Consider the following 25,442-nt stretch of genomic DNA (forward strand, 5'->3'; position numbering starts at 1 on the left):
GTTAAATGACTGGGTCGTGGGTCATAAACATTTTAAAGGCTGTTTATACATATTGACAAATTGCTTTCCAGGAAGATTCTATTTCTTTATCTTCTCTTCCGTAGCATCAAGGTGACACAGCCCCAAGGGCTTCATTTCTGCCCAGGTCTTCCTCCTCTGGCCTCTCTGGAATCCCACTCTGGCCCGACCCTCCCTGGTGGAGCTCAGAACCCCCACTTTGTTTGGATACGGTGCATCCCTGGCAGGCAGCCCACCTCCTCCTCAATAGCTCTGTCCGCAGAGCCTTGCCTTTGCTTTTCTGCTGGTCTCCTCTTTTTCCTAGAAGGTGATTTGAAAGTCTAGACAGCCACAGGAGTTATTGTTACTATTATTATTATAATTTTTAAAAGAATGATTTAACTTTATTTACTTATGTGTGTATTTATTTATTTTTATTTGACCAGAAAGGTACAGAGTGAGAGAGAGGAAAAGTGAGAAAGCAAGTCGCCAGGTCTGAGACTCAAACCGCAGTTGGCTATGTCCAGCCCCCTTAACCACCATGCCACCTGCCAGCCCTATTACTATTATTTTTTAAAAATTCCAGAGGGTTGGAGACCAGCAGATGGAGTAAGGATTTCATCACTGGACTCCCACATTGTCGACCGACTGTGGTTCAAGTCTTGGACCCAGTGGCTTAAAACTCATGCCGGGTACATGTGCGTGCATGCCCAAAATCCCAAGTAGAGAACGGAGGAGAAGGGATTGCAGTGTGGTCATCCCCCTGGGGGATGATTTCTCACTTTTTGTCTCCTTCTCTGTCTCTCCAGCAAGCCCACGTGCTCTATTGGAAAAAAAAAAATATGTCTAAAAAAAATTTCCAGGGGGTATGAGCACTTCTAGGCAAGAGACAGAGAGGGAAAGCAAGGAAACAACCCCCACGGGCCATGGCTATGCCATAATCCCATCTCCTCCATTTGTCCCTCACTTTGGGATTTGGGGAGTACATGTGCACATGTCTGGTGTGTTTTTCAAGCCTCTGGGCCCAGGAACCAAACTGTGCCATTGGCCATGTGGGATCCAGCTCACATACCCATTAGGCCATGGCCTGGCCCGGTTTTGTTTCTGAATTTTGTTATTTTTTAGAGGATTTTGCCTGAAGGTGCAAGAATGGGGGTGGGCTGGGGAGAGACAGAGGTAGTGAGAGGGAAAGTGAGATATCACCCTTCAGAGGGGATGGCCATGCTGAAATCACTTCTCCATTCTCTTCTCGGGATCTTGGGCATACATGCACACATGCCCAGTGTGATTTTCAAGCCTCCGGGCCTGGGACTCAAACTGTGGTCGGCCATGTAATGTAACCACTATGTCATCTACTGGCCCTTTGTTTTTTAAATTTTTGTAAAAAATTTAAATTGATTTTCACAAATTTATAAAATTGTTTAAGTTGTGAAATATTGGGTCATTGGAAAAGTCAGGATGCCTTTTTGCATAGAAAAACATAGAAAAGATACATCATGACTTTTCTGATGACCTAGTATATGAACTAAAAATAACGCAGCACTTTAATGTGCAATTTAACAAATAATTATGAAGCAAATACCCACTGAGATGAGGGCAGCGACCATTGCCACCGCTGCGGAAACTGCGTATGTCGGGATCTTGATGCTGTCCCTCCCCCGCGGTACCCAGTCGTCTGCCTTCATGACAGCATGTCCTTGTGTCCCTGTGGCTTTATCATTTATGTATGTTTCCCTAAATAACGTGTTTGGTTTGGCCTCTTTTTTCAACGTTATCTAATGAAATCGTACTGCATATATTCTTTTGGGTTTTGCTTCTTCTTTGGCTTCCCATTATTTATAAGATCCATCCAAATGTTATGTGTAGTTGGTGTTTGTTTCATTATCATTCCTCGGGCACTTTGCTTGAAGTCAGGTACTTAAAAGCTGTGCTATAAATACACATCCATGAGGACAAGTCCTGCCGGGTAATCCAGAGCTTATGGATCTTTCTGGGCTGGGCTGGGCAGAGTGATGGGCGGGGTGAGAGGCTTGGGTAAGAGAGACCCTGGGGAATGACAGCCAGGAAGGGAGTCACTTAGCTCAAGCGTGTGATGAATGTGGAGCAGGGATGGCCCTGACCTCCCTGGGGCTCAAGTGACCAAATCTCTTGGCATGTGGCTGTCAGGATGCCTGCTGGGCCTGACAGCAGGGACCTTCCTGTGAGGCGTGAACAGGACAGATGGGGGCGTGTGGGGGCTGGGAGGGCCCAGGAGCTTAATGTGGAGGGGCAGAGAGCTTGGGGGGAGGGGAGGTCTGTAGAGGGCCCAGGCGTGTGGTTGGACTTCCTGCCTGGGTGTTGCTCTCATGGTGAGGGTTGAGGGGGAAGGTGGCAGCAGCAGTTCCGTATAGGACAGGGGTGTCTGTCTTTCTGTTTCCATCGGTGCCTGAGGGGGCGTTTGGGTTCTCAGGGGGAGGGGGAGGGCCCGGGTTTGGTAAACTGCTCCTCCTGCCTGCACCATCCCGCAGGCCTCTGTGAATGTGCACTTAGCCCCAGCCTTCGTTTGTTTTCAGCCCCTGGATCTCTGTAACCCTGCCCGGACCCTCCTGTTATCCGAAGAACTGCTGCTGTACGAGGGGAGGAACAAGGCTGCCCAGGTGAGACCTACGCCCCGTTTCCCAGCTGAGCTTTTCTGGTGGGCTTTGTTGGCTCTGCTCCAGGCCCTTCACTCTTCTCTTTCTGAAAAGTCTTTGAGACCCACCCCCATGTTCTTTGCCAAGTAGCTACCCAGCATTTTCTTGTACCTTTCCAAAGCTCAACCATCTCTCAGAGTTGTTGAGTTCTTGATTCCGTCTTTGATAGTTAGACCATTTCTCAGGACCAGCAGTTAGTGTAATGGCTATGTCAATGAACTCCTACGTAGTCAACCACTGTTTGAGTCCCAGAGCTGGTGGCTTAAACTCATGCTGGGCGTGTGTGCATGCGTGCCCAAGATTCCGAGAGGCGATTGGAGGAGAAGGGATTGTGGCATGGCCATACCCCTGGGGGAGTGATTTCTCGCTTTCTGTCTCTCCATCTCTCTCTGTCTTTCTGGCGAGTGCACACGCCCTATAGCAAAAACCTCTCAAAAAAAAAAAAAAAGTTTCTCCAGGCCCTAAATATACCTCAGTGTTGATCCCATCTTCCTTCAAGGAGAAGAGATGTCAGTTCATCCCAGCTGTGATGAGTGACTGTGGGAGAGAAGATTAAATCTGCCAGCGCAAGGGAGTTTTAGGAGCATCAATTACTCGGGTTTTCTGGGTCTGTATTATCCCAAATCCTCTTCTGAGAGATCAGCCTGATTTCTCCTAGATGCTGGCTCTGTCAACATGGCCTTGGTGGTGGGGGCTGTGCCACTTCCAGATAAACTGTCCCCTGCTTATCTGTAACTGGGAGAACTTTACTCACACACAATCCCCAGAACTGGTCAGGTCCCTGCTCAGTCCCTGGACTTGAAGGTACTTGGGAATGGAAGTTGGAGCCCTGGGATAGCTGGGCTACTTGGAGGCCAGAAGGTGAGGGTAGGTGGTGCAGCAGATCAGGACTTGAGGCAGAGCTGGCTTAGCTGAGTCGAGGGACAGCTTGGGGTCACAGAAGAGTCAGAAAACCTGGAGGCAGGAAGCCTACATCCAACCTTAGCTGTGCCTCTGGCTCTCTTGCGACTGCTCCCCTCTTCCTCAACCTTCCCATCTGAACAGTGAGTCTATGTGTGTCTGAGAATGCAAGGGCAGGGGCTGAGGTCGGCTGGTCTCTAAGGGTCCTTCAGTGTGGCATTCTGGAACACTATATCGTGGCTAAAGCAGGAGATGGGTTTTGTTTGTTTTTTGAACAAGCAGACCCACACTTGGATATTCTAAATGATTATTATCTTTTCCTAGGAAGTTCCCCCGGGATACCTATTACTACCATACACGAATGCTCACTTCATTTCTGGGCCTCCTCTTTGGGAATTTTCTTAAGAATCCCAGCATGTCTGAATTGCCTCAGTGGGAGTAAAGGTCATCCGTGGAGTAGGATTTAAATGGTAGGAATGAGAAGTCCTGAGGCCGTTGTCTGGTGAATAAGTATGTGGTGGAACTAAGCTGGTGTCCAAGGGTCAGGGAGTGAGGTGTGGCTACGCATTCACCCGATGTAAAAGAAGGCAGTTAGAAATGGCAGCCACCCTGAGATAAAGAAAAATGGGAAGAGCGAGAGAAAGGAATAAAGAGAGGGGGATTTGCTCTTCTGCTTGTTACGCACTGTCATATCTGCAGACACTGAGCACTCACCGCATACCCCACTGCACATGCGTTTTACATGCTTGTTCCCAGTTCGCTCTTACAACACCCCCAGGAAAAGCATGATTGTCCCTGCTCCACGTGAGGAAACTGAGGCTCCAGTGAGATTACCCGGGACACGGGGATCTCAGGGATGGAGGCTTGATTTACACTTGGATCTGTCTGGCTGTGCTGTATTTCCCACCACCCCGTGCTGCCTCTGGCAATTCCATTTAAAAACAAACAGTGAGGAGTGCTTTCTTGCTTTCTGTCTGTCTCTGTCTCTCCAGTGAGTGCATACACCCTATAGCAAAAGTCTCTCTTAAAATAAAATAAATAAACAAACAAACTAAAACAAACACGGGATGAGCCATAGCCTGATTACAGTTATAGTGGGACCTAAGAAGTCTGTCTCGTGGATCTTTGGAAGCAGAGAATCAAGAGAAATCCACTCCCCCCCCACCCCTTGAAGGAAGTGATATGAAGATAAGTAAAAGAACGGTATTCCTTTTTCTTGAAGTAAGCTGAGATCTTGGTACCCAGATCTCCGGCCTGTTACTCAGGCCAGAATTAGAAACCAGTTCAAGAGGATTTGGACACATTCATAGACCTTTAGTGTCGGTTGGGCCCTCCATACCATTCCTTCTCTGTCACTTTCCAGTTAATGGTTTTCTGGCCAGTTTTTGAATGGCAGGGGCAGTCCCTCTGAGCAGTGGTTTTGTTCTTGGAGGGGCTAAGCTGAGAAAGTTCTTCCTCACACTCAGCAGGCATCTTTATTTCTGGGATGTTCCCCTTGGCTCTTAGTCCTGTCGGTCTCTTCTCCAGGCATGCTTCGTCTGTAATATCCGGGAGCTGGCTCGGGCCCACACATGAACTGCCCTCATCACATCCCCTGCCAGAAGTCACAGCCTTGATTAATGTGCCCTGAGATCAGACCAGAATCTGGGAGCAGCTGCATTCATATATTCAGTTATTGAACCTCTGCAATGAAGCTGGCCCCGTGCTCTGTCCCAGGAATACTATGAAGCATACAACAGACACACCCTCTTTTTCCACACTGACTCACTGAGTTTACCATTAACTAAGGCACCAAGGTCTTTTCTGCAAACCCTACCCTGAGGCCAGACTCCCAAGAGGAAGTTCAGTTAGAGCCTCTTGGAAGAAGTCATCCTCCAAGTTGTAAGGGATCCCCTAATTAACGTTTGACCCTCTGGGCAAACAGATGTGTCCTGGGAGCCAGTGTGGGAAGACACCTGACCGTCCCCCATGGCCTGTCGTGGAGGGCAGCAGGTAACTGCGTCATGGCCGTGGGCGCCCGATCTGTGGCTCTTGCTGTAGCAAGGCCAGCAGGTTGCTGGTGAAGTGGGAGGGGGGCCGCCTGCCTCCCCTGGCACGCTTGACCCTCTGCCCTGCCTCCGGCTGTATGCCAGCTTTGTCCTTTCCCTGACCCGACCTTTGGGGAAATTCTTCATTCATGCCTTAATCACTTCCTGTCTAGACCATATTCTCCATTCTGGGACTCGGCCAGAGCAGTGGCCAGGGGCTTTTCTCACCTCGCTCAGGGCTCCTGCCCTCTGCCCTCCATCCTGGCCTCTCTAGGCCTTGGCCTTGTGTTTTTTTTTCTTTCTAGACTCCTGATGGGTTGTCCCCTCCACCCCTTCTCCTACTGACTTCCCTGTGGGTCTGTGACACCTGCTAGATTTCCCTTGAGTTGGGAACATGAGGATTCACTGTGTTTCTGGATAGCTCAGAGCTTCTCCATCACTCTTCTCAGGTACCCAAGCTCTCAAATCCTCCTCAACTCTTGGGTCGTTTTCTTCTCCTCCCTTAACTTTGTTTTGGTCTCCTTCGCTCCTCTTTCTGGGTCCTTGTTTGAATATTTTCACGTTCGAGGACAGGACAGCTGTAGACATATCACTTCCTGTCTGTATAGTGAGAGCTTTAGGGTCAGCCAGACCTGTCCCTGGCCCTGTGACCGTGGACAGGCCACATAAGCTCTCTGAACTATACATGAGGGCAATGGCATTGTTTATAAGTGAGGATCCACTGAACAGAAAGTAAGTGTTGGACACACAGAGGCTTGTGTTGGGCCATATGGAGACAGAGCTGTGGTGGGAAGGACTTTGCATAGGGTCACCGCCAAGGCCCTTCCAACCCAGGGTTCTGTAGTCTTCACATGCGGGACTCCCTGGACATGCCAGAGCCCTTGAGAACCTCCTACTCGAGGATGTCCCCCTACTGTCCCTGAAACCTGGACTCCCTCAACCTATGTGTGTGACACTCAAGAAGCCAGGTGGCCCTTTGACTGTATAGGATGTGTTGTTAACGATCAAAATACCAGTCTCATTGCGAAACAATGCAAATTAAACAGAAATGTACAAAGTAAAATTCCATTCCCCGGAGTGAGGTGTGTGGTTGAGTATCATAGATATTTTAAAAGGTATAAATATAGAAAGAGTTATATTTGCTGTTTTACAAAATTGGATTATACTCTATGTATTTTTGCGCATTGCACTATTTGGATTCATGATAGACAGATTTCTATTTCCGTCCGTGTAGCTCCATTTTACTTTGCTAACAGTAGCATAATATTCTACCATGAAGGTGGTTTAATTTCTTTTATCCATTCTGTCTCTCGCTCGCTCTCTTTTTAAAAAGAATTTGCCATAGGGTGTGTGTGCTTGGCGGGCATGGTCATGCCACAATCTCTTCTTTTCCACTTCTCCCTCCTTTTGGGACTTTGGCTTGTAGGCAGTCCATCACAAGTCCCAGGTCTGGGGCTGGAACCACACTGTCAGTCATGTGGGATGCAGCACGTTAACCACCAGGCCAAGGGCTGGCTCGATCTATCTTGATAGGTGTTTATGTTATTTTCTTTTTTTAAACTACAGAAATGCTGCTGAAATGTCCGTGTATGTTCATTTTTTGTTTGTCCATGTGAGGATTTCTGGAGCATAGACTTCGGTGTGGCGTTAACGGTTCATCTTTAGCAGTTCGATGGCTAAATGTCACTACGTCGACTTTTAAACTTTGGCCACAATCCAGTACATGCTGTGTCCCCTCCTTAGGTGTCAAGCCCTTCTGGCTGATTCTCCTTACTTCAGAAGAGTCCAAGTGTCAGGTTTTGACACTTCCGAGGGACGTTCACGAAATTAATAATATTTCGTTTGCTTTGGAGAATCTAAAATTGGATTCCATTGCTTTTGACTAAAGGCCCCTGCAGGATTTACTAAACAAAGAACAGTGTAATCTGTAGAGGCATTAAAGGATTAAGGGGATTTTCTAGCATAAAAATATGCTGAGCATGCCTGTCAGTTTACCTAGAATATCTAAAAATAGCTTTCTCTTTTATTTTTGGAGTAGCTAGTGTCTAAAAGACAGAAAAGTTATGTGCATGTCTGTATTGGAGCGTAAGTAACTGACTTTTTCTCGAGCTGATTTCTCATTAATGCAGTTAAAACGATCTGCTAGTAATTTGGTAATCTTACCTCACAGCGCATGATGCTTGGTTCCATCTAGAAAGAGCTTGTGAAAGATGCCTGTGAGGGAGCCAGGCAGGGACTCTTTCCCAGGGTCTGTACTGATGAGAACACGGAGGCTGAGTGGGTTAAGGGAACTTAATTCTTGTGTGGCTAGACAATGAGGCAGGGGCCTCATCTAGTGCCCTTTCAGTCAGATACTTACAGTTAAATAAGAGCACATATGGGACATCACACAGTTCAAGGGTAGCTCCAGCCTCCAGCCAAGGGTGTTGTACTGGAGACCCTGGGGCATTTGGTCAGGTAGCCAGGGAGGCCTGCTGGGGTGTCAGGCTGCAGAGAGGCTTGCAGAGGCCATCTGCCGTGCAGGGTGAGACCCGCTTTTTCCTTCTGTTTGCTTTTTCCTACTTTGAGGTGTGGCTGATTAGGGAACTGGAGGTTGAAGAGGCCTTATTTTTTTTATTTATTTATTTTTTTGGAGAGGTTTTTTGCTATAGGGCTCGTGAGTTGCCACAGACAGAGAGAGACAGAAAGCGAGAGATCACTCCCCGGGGAGGATGGCCATGCTGTAATCCCTTTTCCTCCATTCTCCTCTCGGGATCTTGGGCACGAATGCACATGTGCCTGGTGTGAGTTTTAAGCCACCAGGTCCAGGACTCGAACTGCAGTTGACTACATGGGAGTCCAGCAACATAGCCATTATGCTAACTGCTGGGCCCAAGAGGCCTTCTTGACTGCAAGTCAGGCTCCTGCTCTTGGCTGAAGCCACTGAGAGTTGGTCCAGATTCTGCCTCAGATGACGGAGATGTGGTCCTTGGACCTGCAGGGGAGGCTGTGGCTCCCAGGCTGCAAGGGCCAGCAGTGCAGCCAATTCTGTTTGCTCTCCCGATGCAGGTGACACTGTTTGCCTACTCAGACCTGCTGCTCTTCACCAAGGAGGACGAGCCTGGCCGTTGCAACGTCCTGAGGAACCCCCTCTACCTCCAGAGTGTGAAGCTGCAGGAAGGTAGGCCAGTTCCCCAGATGCCCCGGCCTCCCACTTGCCTGGTGTCCCACTGCTTGGCAGTGTGGAGTCCCAGTTTGGGTACCTCTCTGGGATCCGGGCAGCACCATCATGGGGCAGTTGAGTGTGTGCTGTTGGGCTCTGTCCCTGGACTAGGAGGCTCTCACACACTGGCCTTCCACTCCAGGTTGGCAGACCTTGAGATGTACCCTGAGCTTCCTGGGGAGACTGTTGAGTAGGGTGGGAAGAGCTCTGGTCTCCAGCAGACCTGTGTCTAAACCTTGGCTCTTGGGCCTTATTAATAGAGAGACCCTGGATTAGTTCCTCAGCCTCTCTGAGCCCATTTCCTCATGTGTAGTTGGGGATAACAGCAGTATCTCAGAGGCTGTCATGAAGATGAAATTAGGTCACATATGCAAAGTGCCTGGCCCACAACAGGTGCCCTATGAAGGCTAGTTGTCACCCCGCTCACCTCACATATCCATGAACAGAGAGGCCACTACCCCGTCTCCTCCTGTGTCACGGCCCTGGCCAGTGCCAAGGCAGCTGGGGGTGGCAAGCAAAAGCAAATTTCTTTTCCTTTTTTTTTTTTTTTTAAATAATAATATTGTCAGAGAGAGTGTGTGCTCACCAGTGAGAAATAGAGAGATGGGGGTAGAGGGAGTGAGAAACCACCCCTGGGGAGTGGCCATGCTGGAATTCTTTAACCTCCATTTCTCCTCTTGGGATTCTGGGCACACCTACGTGCTAGGCATGTTTTTCAAGCGTCTGGGTCCAGGACTTGAACCACCAAGTTAGCCATGTGGGACCCAGTCACCTTAATCAGCACACCATGGGCTGGCCCAAGGGTGAATTTCTAACCTAAACTTTCCATCGTGCCCTCCTCCCCTGGCGGAGCAACGGGAAGCCAGCTGGGAGTATCTGTTGAGCGGTTTGGTTTGGCGCCTGAGGTCTCCGCTGCAAGGGGCTCGATTTCCTCTCCCAGATTATGAAAACAACAACAGACCTGTTGGAGCATGGGTGACAGGGGCAGGGAGGAAAATATTAGCCTGTGAAAGAATTCTGTTTTGGCGAGTTTTGCTCCAGGAAAACTTCCTGACTGTTTGCAAACCCATCCTGTGAGCTTGGTGCCCGGGCAGTTCTTCCTCCTTGGAAACCCTGTCAGTGTGAGAACCTCCACTCTTGCCCCCCCACAGGAAGTCACTTACAACTCTCCTGCTCTGACTTTCTCCTGCCCCAAAGCAGGGCATTCCCTGGGGGAAAGAGCAAGTCACTCCCCCTAGGACGGGCTCAGTCTGACCCCGGAGCCGTGCAGAGGGGCAGTGCTCTCAACTTCACCTCAGACCCTGGCCTCCTGGGAGCACCCCTGTGCCCATTGGAGGGGAGCAGGTTAAAGTTCCAGGCCCCAGCCCCCGCCTCCTTGGAAATTCTCCTTGTACCCCTGTTCTCCCACGGGAAGGCAGCACACTCACACACGTGCAGTAACTGAAAGGTCCCTTCTCTGTTTCCCTCTCCCTATGAGGGGTGCTCAGTAATTCACACTAATCGATTATAAGAATGAAACCCTTACCCTCTCGTGTACTTGACAGAGCTGGGCCACAGGCCTGGGACCTGCGTCTGCTCAGTTTCCTGCAGAAAGGATGGAGGGGAAGGGGGCCTCAAACTGGCTGCGCTTTGGGCAGAGGTTGGAGGAGAGAGGGCTGTGGAAGAGCAGAGGGCAGTAGCTGGGGGTCTGGGTCTGTGCGGCTTCAGCTGGCCCTTCCCCTCTCTGGCCTTTAAGGTCTCCAACCACAGTAGGGCTGGGCCAGCCCTCTGCTTTCCCTCCCAGCTCTGACACCCCTGGACAGGCCCCCAAGGGTGCTAAGAAGCTAGATAGTTCCTTACTGTCCTGCCTTTACTTCTCAGGGGTCCTGGACTAGGAATTGACTGGGTTATTTTCTTCTGGAGCTCCCAGACCCAAGACCTGAAGTCGGGCCGGGGGAGCTCTGAGCTCCATCCTCCACCCATGGTGGTGGTTGAGCAGGAATTGTGGCTCCCAGACCCAAGACCTGAAGTCAGGGGCCGGGGGAGCTCTGAGCTCCATCTTCCACCCATGGTGGTGGTTGAGCAGGAATTGTGGAGCCAGAGAAATAAGACTCTTCTAATGCTGAGCTGTGCATGAGCAGCAGCCTTGGCAGGCATGGCTTTCTTGGGCTGGAGACCAGTTCCTGTCCCTGCAGATGCCAGGCAAGCTAGATAAGGGCCGAGGTAGCCAAGACAGCGCTTCTCAAGAGAGCTGACTACGGCTGCCATTAGAGCCCATTGGGAAAGGGGTCTATGTGCATGTGTGCGTGCATGTGTACATACTTGTGTGTGTGTGTGTGCATGTGCATCTGTGCATCTGTGCACCTGCCCTGGATTTATTGGACAGATGGTTTAGGGCAGACCTCCAAGGGGCCTGATTGCTGCTGAGAGTGAAGGAAATGGCTCCATAACACTGAGCACTCAGGGTGCACATTCCGGCGCTCCAGTGTCTTGCCAGGCATCAGCAGAGCCCTCACTTCTCGCCGTCACCACCCCTTCTCCCCTGAGAATGGCTCGCGAGCCCAGAGGGTCACGGAAGTCCAGTGACCCCTTCTCTTGCAGTCCGAGCTAAGCCACAGGACCCGATGTTCCGAGTCCTGGCATCCGGTTTCCTGCCCGCCTCCCCTGTGCCCCCAGAGACCCGCTGCTGCAAGGGCCTGAGTGAGGCTTTTAAGAGATGCATCTGGGGCCTCAGCTGGAGCCTCTGTTGGCAGAACAGCCTCTGATTAACACTGCTCACTATGCCTGGGTCTTGTGCTTGTCTCTTTCAAATCAACATGTGTGTAGAGTTCAGGTTGGGGAGAGGAGATGGTAAACAAGAAAGACACTGAGCCTTTCTGGCCGATGGGGCCGAGGACTACTCCATGGAAGGGGGGGACTCTGCCCCATCCTAGGGACCAAGGACTCCCTTATGTGACTTGTCTGAAGAGTCCTTAGCTCTGTCAGCCAAGCATGGGCCATCATGGTCGCTTGGTGAATGTTGGGTGAATGAATGAATGACTATAAGGGGAGCTGGGAGGTGAGGATGCCTTCCTCCAGGGCTCAGGGCTGGTGCCTGCTTAAATCCTCCTTCCCCCTACTACTCAGCTCCTCCCAAGCTTCAGCAGGGGCTGAATGGCAGTGTAATGGGAACAGGCGGAGAACTGGCGCTAACAATTGGGACATCTCCGGTCAGCCGGGGCCCCATTGTGGTCTCTTCCTGTCTCTGCCTCCTGCTGGTTTTGCTACTCTTTGTGTTTCTGCCTCCCAGGCGGCCGGCATCACGCCCCCAGTGTGTCTTCCTGGCCTGCTCTGTTCTCTCAAACAGCCTGGAAATATCTAGCTGATTCTTGGGCTCTCCATCCAGCCTGCGGAGCCAGGCGCCCAGTCTCTGAAATCTGCTTCTTAGGTCTCAGCTGCTGGATTGCTTGGAGTTCAGTCTTAGCCGGTATTTTCTGAGAAGGTCCTCGGAGCCCATCTCCACGCTGGCTGCTGTGGAAGAGACCATGTCCCTCTGGAGCTCAGAGCCTGGTGGGATGACACACAAGTAAACTATGGAGGAAGCGAAGTGTGGTGTAGTGGTCAGGGATGCAGAATTTGAAGACGGGCCATCCAGGGTTCGATCCACGTACTCACTCTGTGCCTCATGCAAGTTGTTTCCTTCCCTGGACCTCAGTCTTTGTATCTAGAGAATGATGACAGCAACCCTCCCGGCTTGCCTCAGTGGGCGGAGAGGGCCTGGTGAATGGTTAGGTGTAGGATCTCAGACTAGGTGTTAGTGGGCCACAGGAAATGATGGGGGATTCGAACCTGGGCCAAGAAGTCATCTCTGGTCTGTAGCCCCCCTATACGGGCCACACATTTCTTGGGGGAAAGTGAGGCCCACTCTAGAACCAAATGGTTCCTGAGTTTTGAAATGACAGTGGCAGCTGGGAACCCCACATGCATGCTGCCTCGGTGGCCCTGCTGGACTGCACTAGATCCCAGTTCTGATGTTCCAGAAGGGGCTGAGGTTACCCTCCTGGGTCAGCCCCCTGTAGCCTGCCTTCCCGCAGCTGCAGCTCCTCCTTGGCACCCTTGGCTTCCTGGGATTGTTGTCTTGTGCAGCTCCGAACCATGCTGAGCACTGCCCCCATTCCTGCCTTCTCGCCAAGTGCCGCCAGCGCTTGGCTGTGGCGTGGAGCCGACTTCAGTGAGAATGTGCAGCCAACGCAGGGAGGTCAGGCCCATGGCGAGGGGGCGTGCTACAGCACAGAACACGGCTGAGGCCCTCCATCAACCATCCCCTGCTGCAGAGATGCGTCTTAGGGTGTGTCCCTCCACCTTGGCCTCTTGTTTCCTGGAGGCTCTCTTCTCTTGGCACTTTCCTCCCTTCTAGAGCTTTCTCTTTTCTCACACCAGCTTCCCAAACCTGAATTTCAGTTATTTTCTCTCATCCATCTCTGTGGCTCTTCCCTAGCACTAGGGTCTGTTTCTGAAAAGTCATACCCCAGTGTTTTCTTAAACAAAAAGAAACCACCTCCTCTTGTTCCCACCCTCAGTAACACCAGGAACCAGCAGAAGCTTTGCAATTCTGGTTTTGGGAAACATGGTGGACCTTCTGGGCAGGGCTCCCTCTCTCCCTGACCCATTCCAGGTGGAACAAGTAGAAGGTTTTCTTACTAAGTCCAGAGTGAACCCCATTTACTTAGGGGCTATCCTTCTTTGGCTCTGGCTGGCAGACCCTGGCCCTAGGAATATTTTTGTGCAGGCAATTGCTTATGCTTGCTTCAGGAGGGCCTCGCCTTCACCCATGGCAGGGCCCTGACTCACTGCTTTTCCTAGGATTTGGCTTGACCCACAGTCTATTTTTATCCTGATGCCTTTTCTTCATGACAAGTTTTGGGTTCTTTGACAGCTTCTCTGATTCAAACAAATGCGGGGTCACTTTGAGCACAGCACTGGGGCTGCTGCCTTGACAGGACAAAGGGCCTGGGTGGGACCTGTGTGCCGGATGGACACTTGAGCAGTGGGACACAGAGAGGGTCAGAGTGTAGGCTCTGGAGCCAGGCTATCCAGGTTTAAATCCTGACTCTCTTCCTCACCACCTGGAGCAAGTGATGTAATCCATCTGTGCCTCTGTTTTCCCCTCTGAGTCCTGGCTGATAATAATCCTTGCCTCCTAAGGTGGCAGTGAGAGTTGAACTTATGCACGGAAGCATTTGAACGTGCTTGGCACGTAGCACGATGCTCCTCCACAATCCTATGGAACTTCATGAGTTCAATATTCTCTATGCTGTATAGTTGATTCCCTCAAACATGACAGCTGGGCCAGCCAGTGGCATGGTGGTGAAAGGAGCTGGATCCCACATGGCCAAGAACATGGTTCAAGTCCCAGACCTGACAGCTTGAAAAACATTCTGGTTGCATGTACATGCGTGCCCAAAATCCTGAAAGGAGAAATGGAGGAGAACGGATTGTGGCATGGCCATCTCTCATGGGGGGCGCTTTCCTTGCCTTTTCTCTTTCTCTTTTTCTTTCTCTTTCTTTTTATTTTTCCCTCTCTCTCTGTCTCCAGTAAGTACACATGCCCTCTAACAAATTAAAAAAAAAAAAAAAAAGATAGCCTGAAGCCTAGGCATTGACTCAGTGGTAACCTGAGTGCCTTTGCCTGTGCTGTTCCCACCTCCCGGAGTGGCCTTTCTTCCCATGCTGAGTTCTATTATGGCTCAAAAGGGTCCTCCTCCAGGAAGCCTTCCCCAACAGCCAGTCCTTGTACTTAGAGGCACTCTGCGCAAATGTTGATTGTGTTAGGGGAGGTCTTGTACCTCAGCTCCTGGAGGATGGTCTCTTCCAGCTACTCCTGGGGGAGAGGGCTCGGTGAATGGTTGAGTTTGGGATCCTGGGCCAGGGGTGAGGAAGATCTAGGAAGACACACAGAGGGCTTAGGCTCAGGGTAGGAAGCCATCTCTGGGCTCCAACCAGGTCATGATTGGGGATTGCCCCTTTGTGGCCCACACATTTCCTGGTTGGAAACACAACCTAGGAATTAAGTGGCCCTTGTCGAATTTCAAAATGGCGGAAGCAGTTGGAGTATTCAAAGTAAAACCCAAAGGTGTGCAGCCTCCACGTCCCTTACTGGGGAGATCTTGAAGAGGAAGAGGCTCCTGGGATAGATGACAGTTCCCTGCTGTTGGAGGCCCAGAGGGTGCGCCTGGCTCCTTCTCCTGGGAACGAGATCTTAGCATTCCTTGGGCCAGGCTGACCTGCGGGCAATGGCTTTCTAGCCATGATCACCCTGGTTGGTTATTTAGTGGGCTTTGTTCCAGAGATTTCTCTGTTCCTCTGCATCTGCCTCTTTTTCCCTTTGTCCAGCAAGCACCACACACAGCCTTCTGGAGAGACAGCTGCTACGCCCCAGCAAACTGCTGGGAGTCTTTAACCAACTCTAATGCAAATCTTACTCTCTGCTCTCTCAAAGGTTCTTCAGAAGACCTGAAATTCTGCGTGCTGTATCTAGCAGAGGTGAGTCCTTCTTCTCTCCTTGAGGAGAGAGCTCTGTGATTGAGTACTTGGGGGAAGATGCTGGGCTGGGTTCTAGACCAGGGTTCTGGTGCCAGCCTCCACATAGACTCACACAGTGGTCCTGGGCAAATCTGGAAGGGCAGTTTGTTCTGTAGAATGGGAGTATCAGTCCCTGCTTCTGCATGTCACCATGATTTTTTTTAAAGATTGGTTTGTTTGTTTGTTTGTTTCTGACATAGGGCCTGTGCACTCACCAGAGAGACAGTGAAGGGGGAAGTGAGAAATCACACCCTGTGGTAGATGACTATACCACAATTCCTTCTCTCTTGAAAGAGAGTCTATACTGGCCATACTCTGCAAGTGCGGCCTGGTCTGTAGGGGGTGACCAAGAGGAATACACCTTTTTGAGAAGGAATTTGTGTCTGAAAAATTATTCTTTTGGTCTCTGGCTAAGATAAGAGGTTCAAGGCCTCATGGATAGACTCTGGGGGGAAAGAAACCTTCAGGAGAGAACAGGGAATTCTAAAGAGGCAGTGCACATTGTCATAACTGATCTGGGGACCTGGCTGCCTGCCGTGCAGACCTGAGGGCCACAAGGGCATTGGATGTCCCCCTACCCCCACCCCATGTCAGCCACATCCCTCCCAGGGCACAAGAAATGGCTGGTGGGACCACTTCAGTGCTGAGCGTGGTCATTTCCAGGGTGCCCCGTGAGCAGAGTGTGGTTGGGGAAGTTGGGAGCCAGGCCAGGCTCCTCCACCAGCCCCTCCACTCTGGATTCTGGTTTTCTCGAGCACTCCTGAAGTGAGTCTCTAAGTTCTGTAATATCTAAAGAGCTTCCTGCCAGGCTGGGTTTGTATTTCCCAGAGATGAGCACTTTCACTCCATTGGCTTTCAGGGGTCTGTGACCTCTAAGCCTTCCAAAGATCATCGAAGAGATATTGATTTGGGGTCTTTTATTTCAGTAAAGTGCTAGGTGATCTGACCTCAAGGGGCTGAGGAATTGAAGCTCAAAGGCTTCTAGAAGCCTCCCTGTTCTCTTAATGGGTTGTTATTTAGGAGAGGCACATCTGTAATCAGGGAAGCCAAGTCACCTCCCTGCTCCATAACCCAAGACATTCTTGACACCGGCGATTTCAGATCCCATGGAGCGTCCCAAACTCACCTCTTAGCTGGAACTTTCAGCAAATGATTTCTCATCATTGCCTGATGTGCAGTTGGCACCCAGAGAAGGAACTAGGGGAAAGAGCGTCAGCATTTGGAAGGGCTTTTCGACTCTCCATTGAGAAACCCCCAATTGCCCGGGTGCTAGCAGCTCTGATTATTCCCCAGCTGTGAGGTCCTGGGTGGGGCTGACCTGAGCTGTCCATGTCTCTGGGTCTCCACAGGTGCCCCTCAGCCCCTCCACACCCATGGCACAGAGCAGCCCACGGCTGGCTTTGGAGTACACGGGGCATCGAGGCAATGGGCACACGGGCCAGGGACCCTTCTCTGATCCACGATCTGATGCTGGTTCCATTGATTGAAGAGTCTGGGCTCTGGGGTTAGACAGACCTGGATGTGAGTCTTGACTCTGCCATTTCCTGAGTGATCAGGGGAGACTAACAGATTCACCTCTGAAACTAGCCTGATGAGGCCTGCTTCAAGGGGTTGTAATGATTAAATGGGATCAGATAAGACCCTGCCTCCCAGGCACTTAGCACAGAGCCTGGCACATGGTGAGTTCTCAATAAATGGTCCCTCTCATTATTGTCAGCTTCATAACAAGGGGAAGAGCTTTTCATATTCATTTATTCTCCATTAGAGACATCGCAAATGATGTATTGATCTTTTAAAAAGAAAGCTAAGAGGACTAGTTTGCATTCTTCGCAATTTACACGGGGGTATACAAACAGGGCAAGACCGTGAGCTCCAGAGGAGGCAGAAGGCAAATGTGAATCCTCCTCTCCTGAGATCGCCTCTGGCCAGTGGCTCAACCTCTCTGAGTCTGAGTTGAATTTTCTAGTCTGAAAAATGGCAACAGTTGTGCCTCTCCTTCTACCTGTGAGATGGCCATTAGGAGAATTGAATGAATGTTTTGAGACTGTTTCTCAAAAAAGGTGAGGAGACGTCAATCATAGCTGAAGAGGTTTTGTTTATTTATATAGATACAATTAGTTCAGGGACAAGGAGGGAAACAGGCTAGGGGTGTGGGAGAGGCCAAGAGGAGCTAGGAGTCTAACTGGTTGTGAAGATGCTCACTTTTTTGCATTTTGTTTTATCTTTAAATAATCCATTTTTATTTTTAATTTATGTTTTTTAAGAATGACTTATTTCATTTTATTTATCATTATTAGTAGTAGTATTTTTTAATTTGGCCAGAGAGAGACAGAGAGAGAGAGAGAGTGAGTGAGAAAGTGAGGCACCAGTTTTGAGACTTGAACCATGGCTGGCCATGTGGGAGTCCAATTCCTTAACTACCACACCACCTTCCGTCCCCAAGGATGCCCACGCTTAATGTAGAGGTCTGAACCTGGTGCTGCAGGATTGGGCCTATGAGCTGAGAGCTCTGTGCCTGACCGAACACCTGCAAGTGTCGCTGGCTGTCACTTAGCCCCGCCTCTGAGTGAGTTACATGGGGGTGCCTTCAGGGCAGCTTACTGCCTTGACCCTGGGTTGAGGGCCCCGAGCGCATCAGTGTTGAAAAGGATGAGTAGGATCAGTTGGATCACATGCTGGATTAAGAGACATGGGTCACATGAGGCCCCTGATTTAGACAGGTTTCGGGTGATAGGAATTCAGCCTCTTTGGAAGAAGCTGACTTGCGCTGTCCTTCTTGGCCAGGTCAGTCTCCAATGCTCAGGCCTCCCCAAAGCATTTGCCCACCTAAGACAGCTAGTCCTCCCACTGGGGCCAGCCTTGGGCTTAGGTCCCTGGTGCCTTGGACGTCTTCTAGGTCCTCTAGCACTAGAGGGGCTTTAACTTCAGTTCTCTGAGCCAGAGACCAAGCCCCACTCTGCTGTTGACAGGCAATGTGGTCACCATCCCAGGCAGAGAAGCGGGGCTTTCCAAGGACATTCCCCAAGGGCAGGGGAGGGACAGTGGTTATTGAGGTGTCAGTAAAATGGGGATCATCACAGCTGCTACCTTATGAGGCACTGCTGGTCAAGTGCTTAGCACTCCGGGGCTGTCCCAGGATTCGGGGTAGGAGGCTTTCTCTGTGAGAGGGCCTCATAGCCTGGGGAGGCCTTCGCACACTTTTACAGGGAGAGGCCCCCTTTCCTGGAACTTAGAGCAGTGAACAGTCATATAAAGAGCTGCCAGTGAACCCCATAGCTGCTCTGAGACCCACCTGCCTTCTGAAGGCTATGCGGGACCAGCAGTTGGCATAATGGCTATGTCACTGGACTCCCACGTAGTCGACCGCGGTTTGAGTCCCAGACCTGGTGGCTTAAACTCACACTGGGCACATGTGCGCGCGTGCCCAAGATCCCGAGAGGAGAATGGAGGAGAAGGGATTTCTGCGTGGCCATCCCCCTGGGGGGTGATTTATCGCTTTCTGTCTCTCTGTCTTTCTCTGTCTTTCTGGCGAGCGCACGCGCCCTATAGCAAAAACCTCTCCAAAAAAAAAGAAAAGAAAAATGTAGGACTGGGAGGCTTGGGCCAGGGCCAGCTTTGTGGAGTGACAGCCTTTCTAAAGGACCATAGTTCCCCCTCTCCCTCCCCTTGCAGGGGGACCACAAGGAGACAGGGAGCACGGGGGAGTGGAGGGGTCCCTGGGGTCAGGGTGTGCCTGCCCAACCTGTTCCTCCAGGGGAATTCTAGGGTCTTGCTGGGGCGCCCTTCCCCTGCAGTGGCCTGGAGGTTCTGGGAAGCTGGAGGTCTGAAGCTGCAGGATTGCCTCAACACACCCATCCAGTTCCCTGAGGCCAGCAGGCAAGGCTTTCGTCCCGCCCCTCCAAGGCTTTTAGGGAGATCCGGATTCTGATTACTTTGGGGAGGAGAGGAATGGCTGGTACTCTGGGGACTCCTAGCATGGGAGGTGGCTCCTTCCTGACCAGTGGGGTGGCATCCCTGAGGACTGGGTTGGCTGACCGGGTAGCAAAGTCCCCAAATGCTACGAGATGATGATGAGAGCCAACCTCTGTGTAGGGTTTTTGCATCTGCTGTTTTTCATTTCTGGGACAGCTTCTGCCACACGCTTTCCTTCTGGCTATCCCTGTTCAGGCCTTAAGAGACCTTCTGTGACCACCTGACTCAAGTGTCACCTCTCCATTTATGACTTTGGTGACATTTTCACCATTTGTCACTCTACTATTTACCTGATTGTTTCCTTACTGTCCGTGCCCCTGAGCTGAGGAGCAGGACTTATTCTTACATATTGGCCTCTTTAGTTCCAGGACCTATGGTCCCTGAGCAGATGCTCAACAGGTATTTATTAAAGAAATGAACTGCTGGGGGACCAGCAGTTAACGTAATGGCTATGTTGCTGGACTCCCATGTAGTCGACCGCGGTTCAAGTCCTGGACCCAGTGACTTAAAACTCACGCTGGGTGCGTGTGCTTGTGTGCCCAAGATCCCGAGAGGAGAATGGAGGAGAAGGGGTTGTGGCATGGCCATGCCCCCTGGGGGGTGATTTCTTGCTTTCTGTCTCTGTCTCTCTCTGTCTGTCTGGCGAGCGCACACACCCTATAGCAAAAACCTCTTCAAAAAAAACCAAAATAATAAATAAAATTCCAGCAGTCAGGGAGAGTTTGTAATCCCCGATCAGCACACCTGGTGATGGGTCGGCACTCTGGGCATGCGGCCCACCCTGCCCTGACCCAGAGCCTTCTGTTTCGGAGGCGACTCCCTTGTCCCTGTGGCTCCCTGGTGCTTGCACCAAAGCTGATCTGGAGTTGACCTCATCCCGGAAGTGCCTCCGGTAAGCAGCCAGAGCTTACCGAGTGTACTCTCTCAGGACTGTGATCAATGGTCCCTGAGCAGATGCTCAACAGGTATTTATTAAAGAAATGAACTGCTGGGGGACCAGCAGTTAACGTAATGGCTATGTTGCTGGACTCCCATGTAGTCGACCGCGGTTCAAGTCCTGGACCCGGTGACTTAAAACTCACGCTGGGTGCGTGTGCTTGTGTGCCCAAGATCCCGAGAGGAGAATGGAGGAGAAGGGGTTGTGGCATGGCCATGCCCCCTGGGGGGTGATTTCTTGCTTTCTGTCTCTGTCTCTCTCTGTCTGTCTGGCGAGCGCACACACCCTATAGCAAAAACCTCTTCAAAAAAAACCAAAATAATAAATAAAATTCCAGCAGTCAGGGAGAGTTTGTAATCCCCGATCAGCACACCTGGTGATGGGTCGGCACTCTGGGCATGCGGCCCACCCTGCCCTGACCCAGAGCCTTCTGTTTCGGAGGCGACTCCCTTGTCCCTGTGGCTCCCTGGTGCTTGCACCAAAGCTGATCTGGAGTTGACCTCATCCCGGAAGTGCCTCCGGTAAGCAGCCAGAGCTTACCGAGTGTACTCTCTGAGCACTGTGCTAAGTAAGCCCAGATGCACAACGTCTTCTAGAAGGAAGTTAGCGTCTGGCTGGGGAGATGGGGCCGTGCCTCTTAACAAGGTTAAAGAGCAGAGGGGGATTGAAATGACAGCAGTATTGGAGCTGTTGCTGCCCTCCGTTAAGCAGATGTGATTGAGGGGATGGTTGTTGCAGAAGCGGTTACAGCTCAGTGCAGGCCAGAGCCAAGTGGAAATGAGTTTAGACTACTGGGGGCTGGGGACCAGCCAGCTGAGCACCAGGGAAGGTCAGTCATTGTGCCAGGCATTGGTGAGCAGCAGAGGCCCTCATGACGGCCAGACTTCCCAGAGGGATCTGAGCTGCTGTGTGGGTTCTGTCGGTATGTCTGTCCCACCCCTCATCTGGGCATTGTGATCAGAGGAGTGTGCTATGAGGGAGAGGGGGTCTGGGGGGCAGGGAGGAAGGAGCCTTGGCCCTTGGGTTACCCATGTCCCCCACTCCAGCTCCTGCCTTGTGCTGCCTGCCCCTAGGGATGACCTCATTGCCTCTGTTCTACCACTCTCAATAGGCCTCCACTGTGTGGGGAGACACTGCCTCCTTCCCTCCCCCACCCATGGCCTGCAGCTCGCCTGCTGGGCCTGAACCCACTTCCCTGCTCCTCTGGCTGCCTCAATGTCACCAGGGATTAGTGTGCATTTGTGGCTTTTAGCGGACACTCCCCTCCCGGTTGCGCCTCACTCTCCAGAGCTCAGGGATGGGCTTGCATTTGGGAGCCCCCTGGACCCGGGAGCAGCCCTGACCATCCCTTCTGTTTTCCCTGACGTCAGAAGGCAGAGTGCTTATTCACTTTGGAAGCGCACTCGCAGGAGCAGAAGAAGAGAGTGTGCTGGTGCCTGTCGGAGAACATCGCCAAGCAGCAACAGCTGGCAGCGTCACCCCTGGAGAGCAAGGTAAGCACCTTGCCAGTGACTGTGACCCTGGCTACCCCACTGTCCCCCTGCCAGCCTGGGCCCTTGTGCCTCCGAATGGAGCATGGGTCCAGCTCGAGCTTAGAACTTGGGTCTGGGGAAGAAGCTCTTGGCAAGGGGGCCAGTACTTGAGTGTCTCTCCCTCTTGGCGTCTCACGGGGTCTGTTGAGTGGGTTTGAAGTTGCTCTGGTAAAGCAAGAGTCAAATGAAGCATGACCCATCTCTCCCCAGCTCTGTTCTTGGGTTCGCCCAAGGTTTAATTTGAGCTGGCCTTCCCGCTGCTGCCTGGCACACACCCCGTAGGCCCCCACCACTGGGTAAGCTGTGCCCAGGGGTACCGCACTGATGTTTACCATTGGCCCGAGGCAGATGTAATTAAGGAGATGTTGCAGCAGAAGCTGTTATAGTTCGGTGCAGGCCAGAGCCAAGTAGAAATGAGTTTGGCCTGTTGGGGCCTGGGGACTGGCCAGCCGCGCACCAGGGAAGACAAGAGACTCCCGTTTGAGGCGGCTCTGGGCTGGGCACTGCTCAGCTGGTCTGATGCCTGGATGACAGGACAGCATGGGCCTGCGCCACAGCCTCTTTCTTTGATGCCCCAATGCTGGACACAAGGCACAGTTGCTTCCCCCACTTGTGAGTCATTCAGGTCCCCGCTCTCACTAGAATCAAGTGCTGGCATTTGGGGATTCGGTGTGTTTGGCTGCAGAATTTGCTGAGGTGGTTGGTCTGCTGGATCTGAAGGAAGAGGAGAAATGAGAGTATCTACAGCCTGTGAAGCGCTGGCCTCCTGCTCCTTCCCAATGGGCTCAGGCCCTCCGCGCATGTGCAGTGGGCTTTCGGAGGGGCAGTGCAGGGCCGCAGCTCCCAGCCATTCCCGAAGCGAGCGGGAATCTGAGGATTACCATCTCGGACTGGAAAGTTACCTTATTTTTTATACTAGTCAGGACAGGAATAACTTGGATGAGCGAAGAGAGTGGGAAGAACATGGACTTCAGAGTCATGTTTTACCCCGACTGCCAGTGTGACCTGGGGAAAATTGCTCTACTGCTCTGTGCCTTGATATTGTCCCCATCAGTAACCTGGGGACAGTATTCCTCCCCAGAGAATTGTCATAGGAACTGGAGGAGAGGCTGCATTATACAGTCCCGAACACAGTGCCTGGCAGGCAGTGGTGTGGGGAGCGCCTTCTCCCGCACTGCACAGGTGGCCCCATGCAACACTGGCTGGTTCCATGGAGCAGAGACCTGTCGCTGTGGCTTCAGCTGCCTTGCCTTGCCCGTCTGGTCACGGTCAGAATCCAGGCTGCTCCCTCTTCACTGGAACAGCTCCTGGGACAGCAAGGGGCTGCACTTGTGCTCTCAGCTTTCTTTCCTTTGGGCCAATAATCCTCCCATTCTGGAACAAACAGTGATCTTGCCGTAACTGCAGTTTGCTGGCTCTAGAGCAAGTTGACAGCAGCCTTCTCAATGCCTCGGAGAATTCGGAGAATTGGGTTTGGAGGACAGTGAGTGATGGGCCATTTCTGAGCTGGGCTCTGGTCTCTGCAGGGCTGCCAGCTTGGCAGGCTGACCCTGGGAGGGCCCGAGGATTTGGGGCATGGCTTCAGGGCCATGCCGAGATGCATGGGTATCTATGGCCGTGAGTTTGGGCACCTCTCCAAAGTACAACTCCTTAAATGTGTGTGTAGTGGAGAAGCTGCGTGTGGGTGAGAGAATGGTGAAGAAGGGGTACCTGGCTGCTGGGCCAACCTGAGTCTTCTTCTGGGCTGGAGAACTGGATCCTGCCCTAGACTCCACGCTCCCCATGGCTGTTCTGTAACCATCCCCTCTCCTTAGAGAGGGTTCTGTAAGCATCTTTCGTTAGGGAGCCCCCCAGGGTCTTACTGATCAGCCTTCCTCATCCCTACCTCCATGAAAAACACCTGAGACCTAAGTCTTAGCACTTACTCCTTGTAGTCACTTACAGAAGGCTTCCTGAGAGAAGCTCTTGACGAGAGAATTCTCCCAGCCCTTCTAGGCTCCAGGAATGCTTTAGCAACCTTAGTGACTGGGCCCAGGCTTCCAGCCCACCCCACCTGTGCGCAGCTCCATCAGGGCCTGGCAGTCTCAGGGTGACCACAAACCTCCTTATCATGGGCTGGGCCACAGCCTTTCCACCAAAGTCACCATCCTCTGGGGAAAGAGGGAGGCCAAGACTGGCTTCTTTTCCCAGGGTCCTGCTTGGCCCATTCATTCTACATCCAGAGTAGCATGCTTATTTACATCTGCCTTCTACTGAACAATCCCTCCTGCCCCATCCCCAAATGTATCTCTGGGGAAAGAGAGCTTCAGAAGGCAACTCTTCCAGCTTGCTTGCAGGCCCTGCTCAACCCTCATCTCCTGCTCCTTTCAACAGTGTTTGCTGGGCTGGCCCCATAGCCCAATGGTTAAGGGAGCCAGACTCCGTATGGCTCACCATGGTTTGAGTCCTGGCTCTGGTGGCTTGAAAAACATGGCAGGCAGCATGGATAAATGAAGAAGAGCGGATCACAGTATGACATGCCCTGTTTGGAGGGGGGGTTGCTTTCTTCCTTTCTTTCTTCCCCCTTTCTGGTGAGTGCACACCCCCTCTGACAATAAATACACAAACCAACCCACAGTGTTTGCTGGCTCCTTGGATGGAGCATTGTTCAAATGTCTCAAGGAATGTTAAGTTCTTCCCAAATTTGCAAAACACCATAAATACCATTTGTCCTGAAAATAAAATAGACTTTTTTTTTTTTTTTTGGTAGAAAGGAGGGAATTAAAAAGAGATGGACTCAACAATAGTGGGACAGGTGTGTTGCTACCTGCCGTGTGACCTTTGGCAACAGATTCCCATGACCCCCGTGATCCTATCTGGTCATTGGTCAGGTGGTGTTTTCAGCATGTCAAGCTCTGTAATTATCACCAAAGCTGTGGGGCTGGGGTCTTCTAATTTCTACCAGGGAACTCTACTCTGAAGATTTCGGCATAACTTGACTTCTAGGAAATCTGCCTTTGGGGGCCAGGTCTGCTCTCCTGTTGTGGGTGGGCAGGGGTGCAGGCAGGCCTAGGCTTTCTGTGCTATCTCTGAGGCTCCTGCCACCGTGCAGTGCAGGGGTCTCAGCAGGATGGATGCTGGCAGGCAGGCAGCAACACTCGGCCGCCCTTTCTGGGCATCCACTGCCTCTTTCCTGCTTCCTCTCAGCTAACTAATGTGGGTAGGGCAAGGAAGCTTCCCTGGCTAGGTCTGAGGTTCTCTCTTCTTCTTTCTGTAGAAATAAATGGCCTCCCCTTCTGCCCCAGCTGCCCTCTGCTCAAACCTTCCCCCCTACTTCCTTTGCAGGACTATTACCTGTCCCTGGAGGGCATAACTTGTGTTCGCTTCGTGCACCAGGACTGCTGTTCTGCTTCTCACTCCTGGCCCTTGAGGTCCTATATTAATAGGGAGAGGCAGAGATGTATGATTTCAGGTATTCAAATTTACATAATAAGTGCTTTCTCTGTGCCAGATACTGGTTTAGGTCTTCCTGAGTCACAGAGATAAAGGAGACCTGGTCTCAGTTCTTTGGGAATTCTTCTAATCAGAGTGGAGATCCAAGCAAGGCCATGCCTGCAGGACCCAAGAGGGATCCAGTGGGGTCCTGGCTGGCTGCCCCTTGATCAGACAGTGAGCCTCCTGCTG

At 51.6% G+C, this 25,442-nt stretch overlaps 1 protein-coding gene across 6 annotated transcripts in view; it reads left to right on the forward strand.

The window, feature by feature from the left end:
* Positions 1-25,442, forward strand: part of RGS3 (regulator of G protein signaling 3) — a 158,657-nt gene that overhangs the window by 75,030 nt on the left and 58,185 nt on the right. For all 6 annotated transcript variants that reach the window (XM_014585618.2, XM_014585638.2, XM_027769509.1 and 3 more), the window contains 4 exons: positions 2,550-2,633; positions 8,645-8,756; positions 15,256-15,299; positions 21,618-21,740. In XM_014585618.2, the coding sequence (XP_014441104.1) occupies positions 2,550-2,633; positions 8,645-8,756; positions 15,256-15,299; positions 21,618-21,740 (363 nt within the window). The remainder of the gene's footprint in view (positions 1-2,549; positions 2,634-8,644; positions 8,757-15,255; positions 15,300-21,617; positions 21,741-25,442) is intronic.

The sequence above is a fragment of the Tupaia chinensis genome, unplaced genomic scaffold (assembly GCF_000334495.1).
Source record: "Tupaia chinensis unplaced genomic scaffold, TupChi_1.0 Scaffold000081_1, whole genome shotgun sequence".
NCBI classification, from domain to species: Eukaryota; Metazoa; Chordata; class Mammalia; order Scandentia; family Tupaiidae; genus Tupaia; species Tupaia belangeri.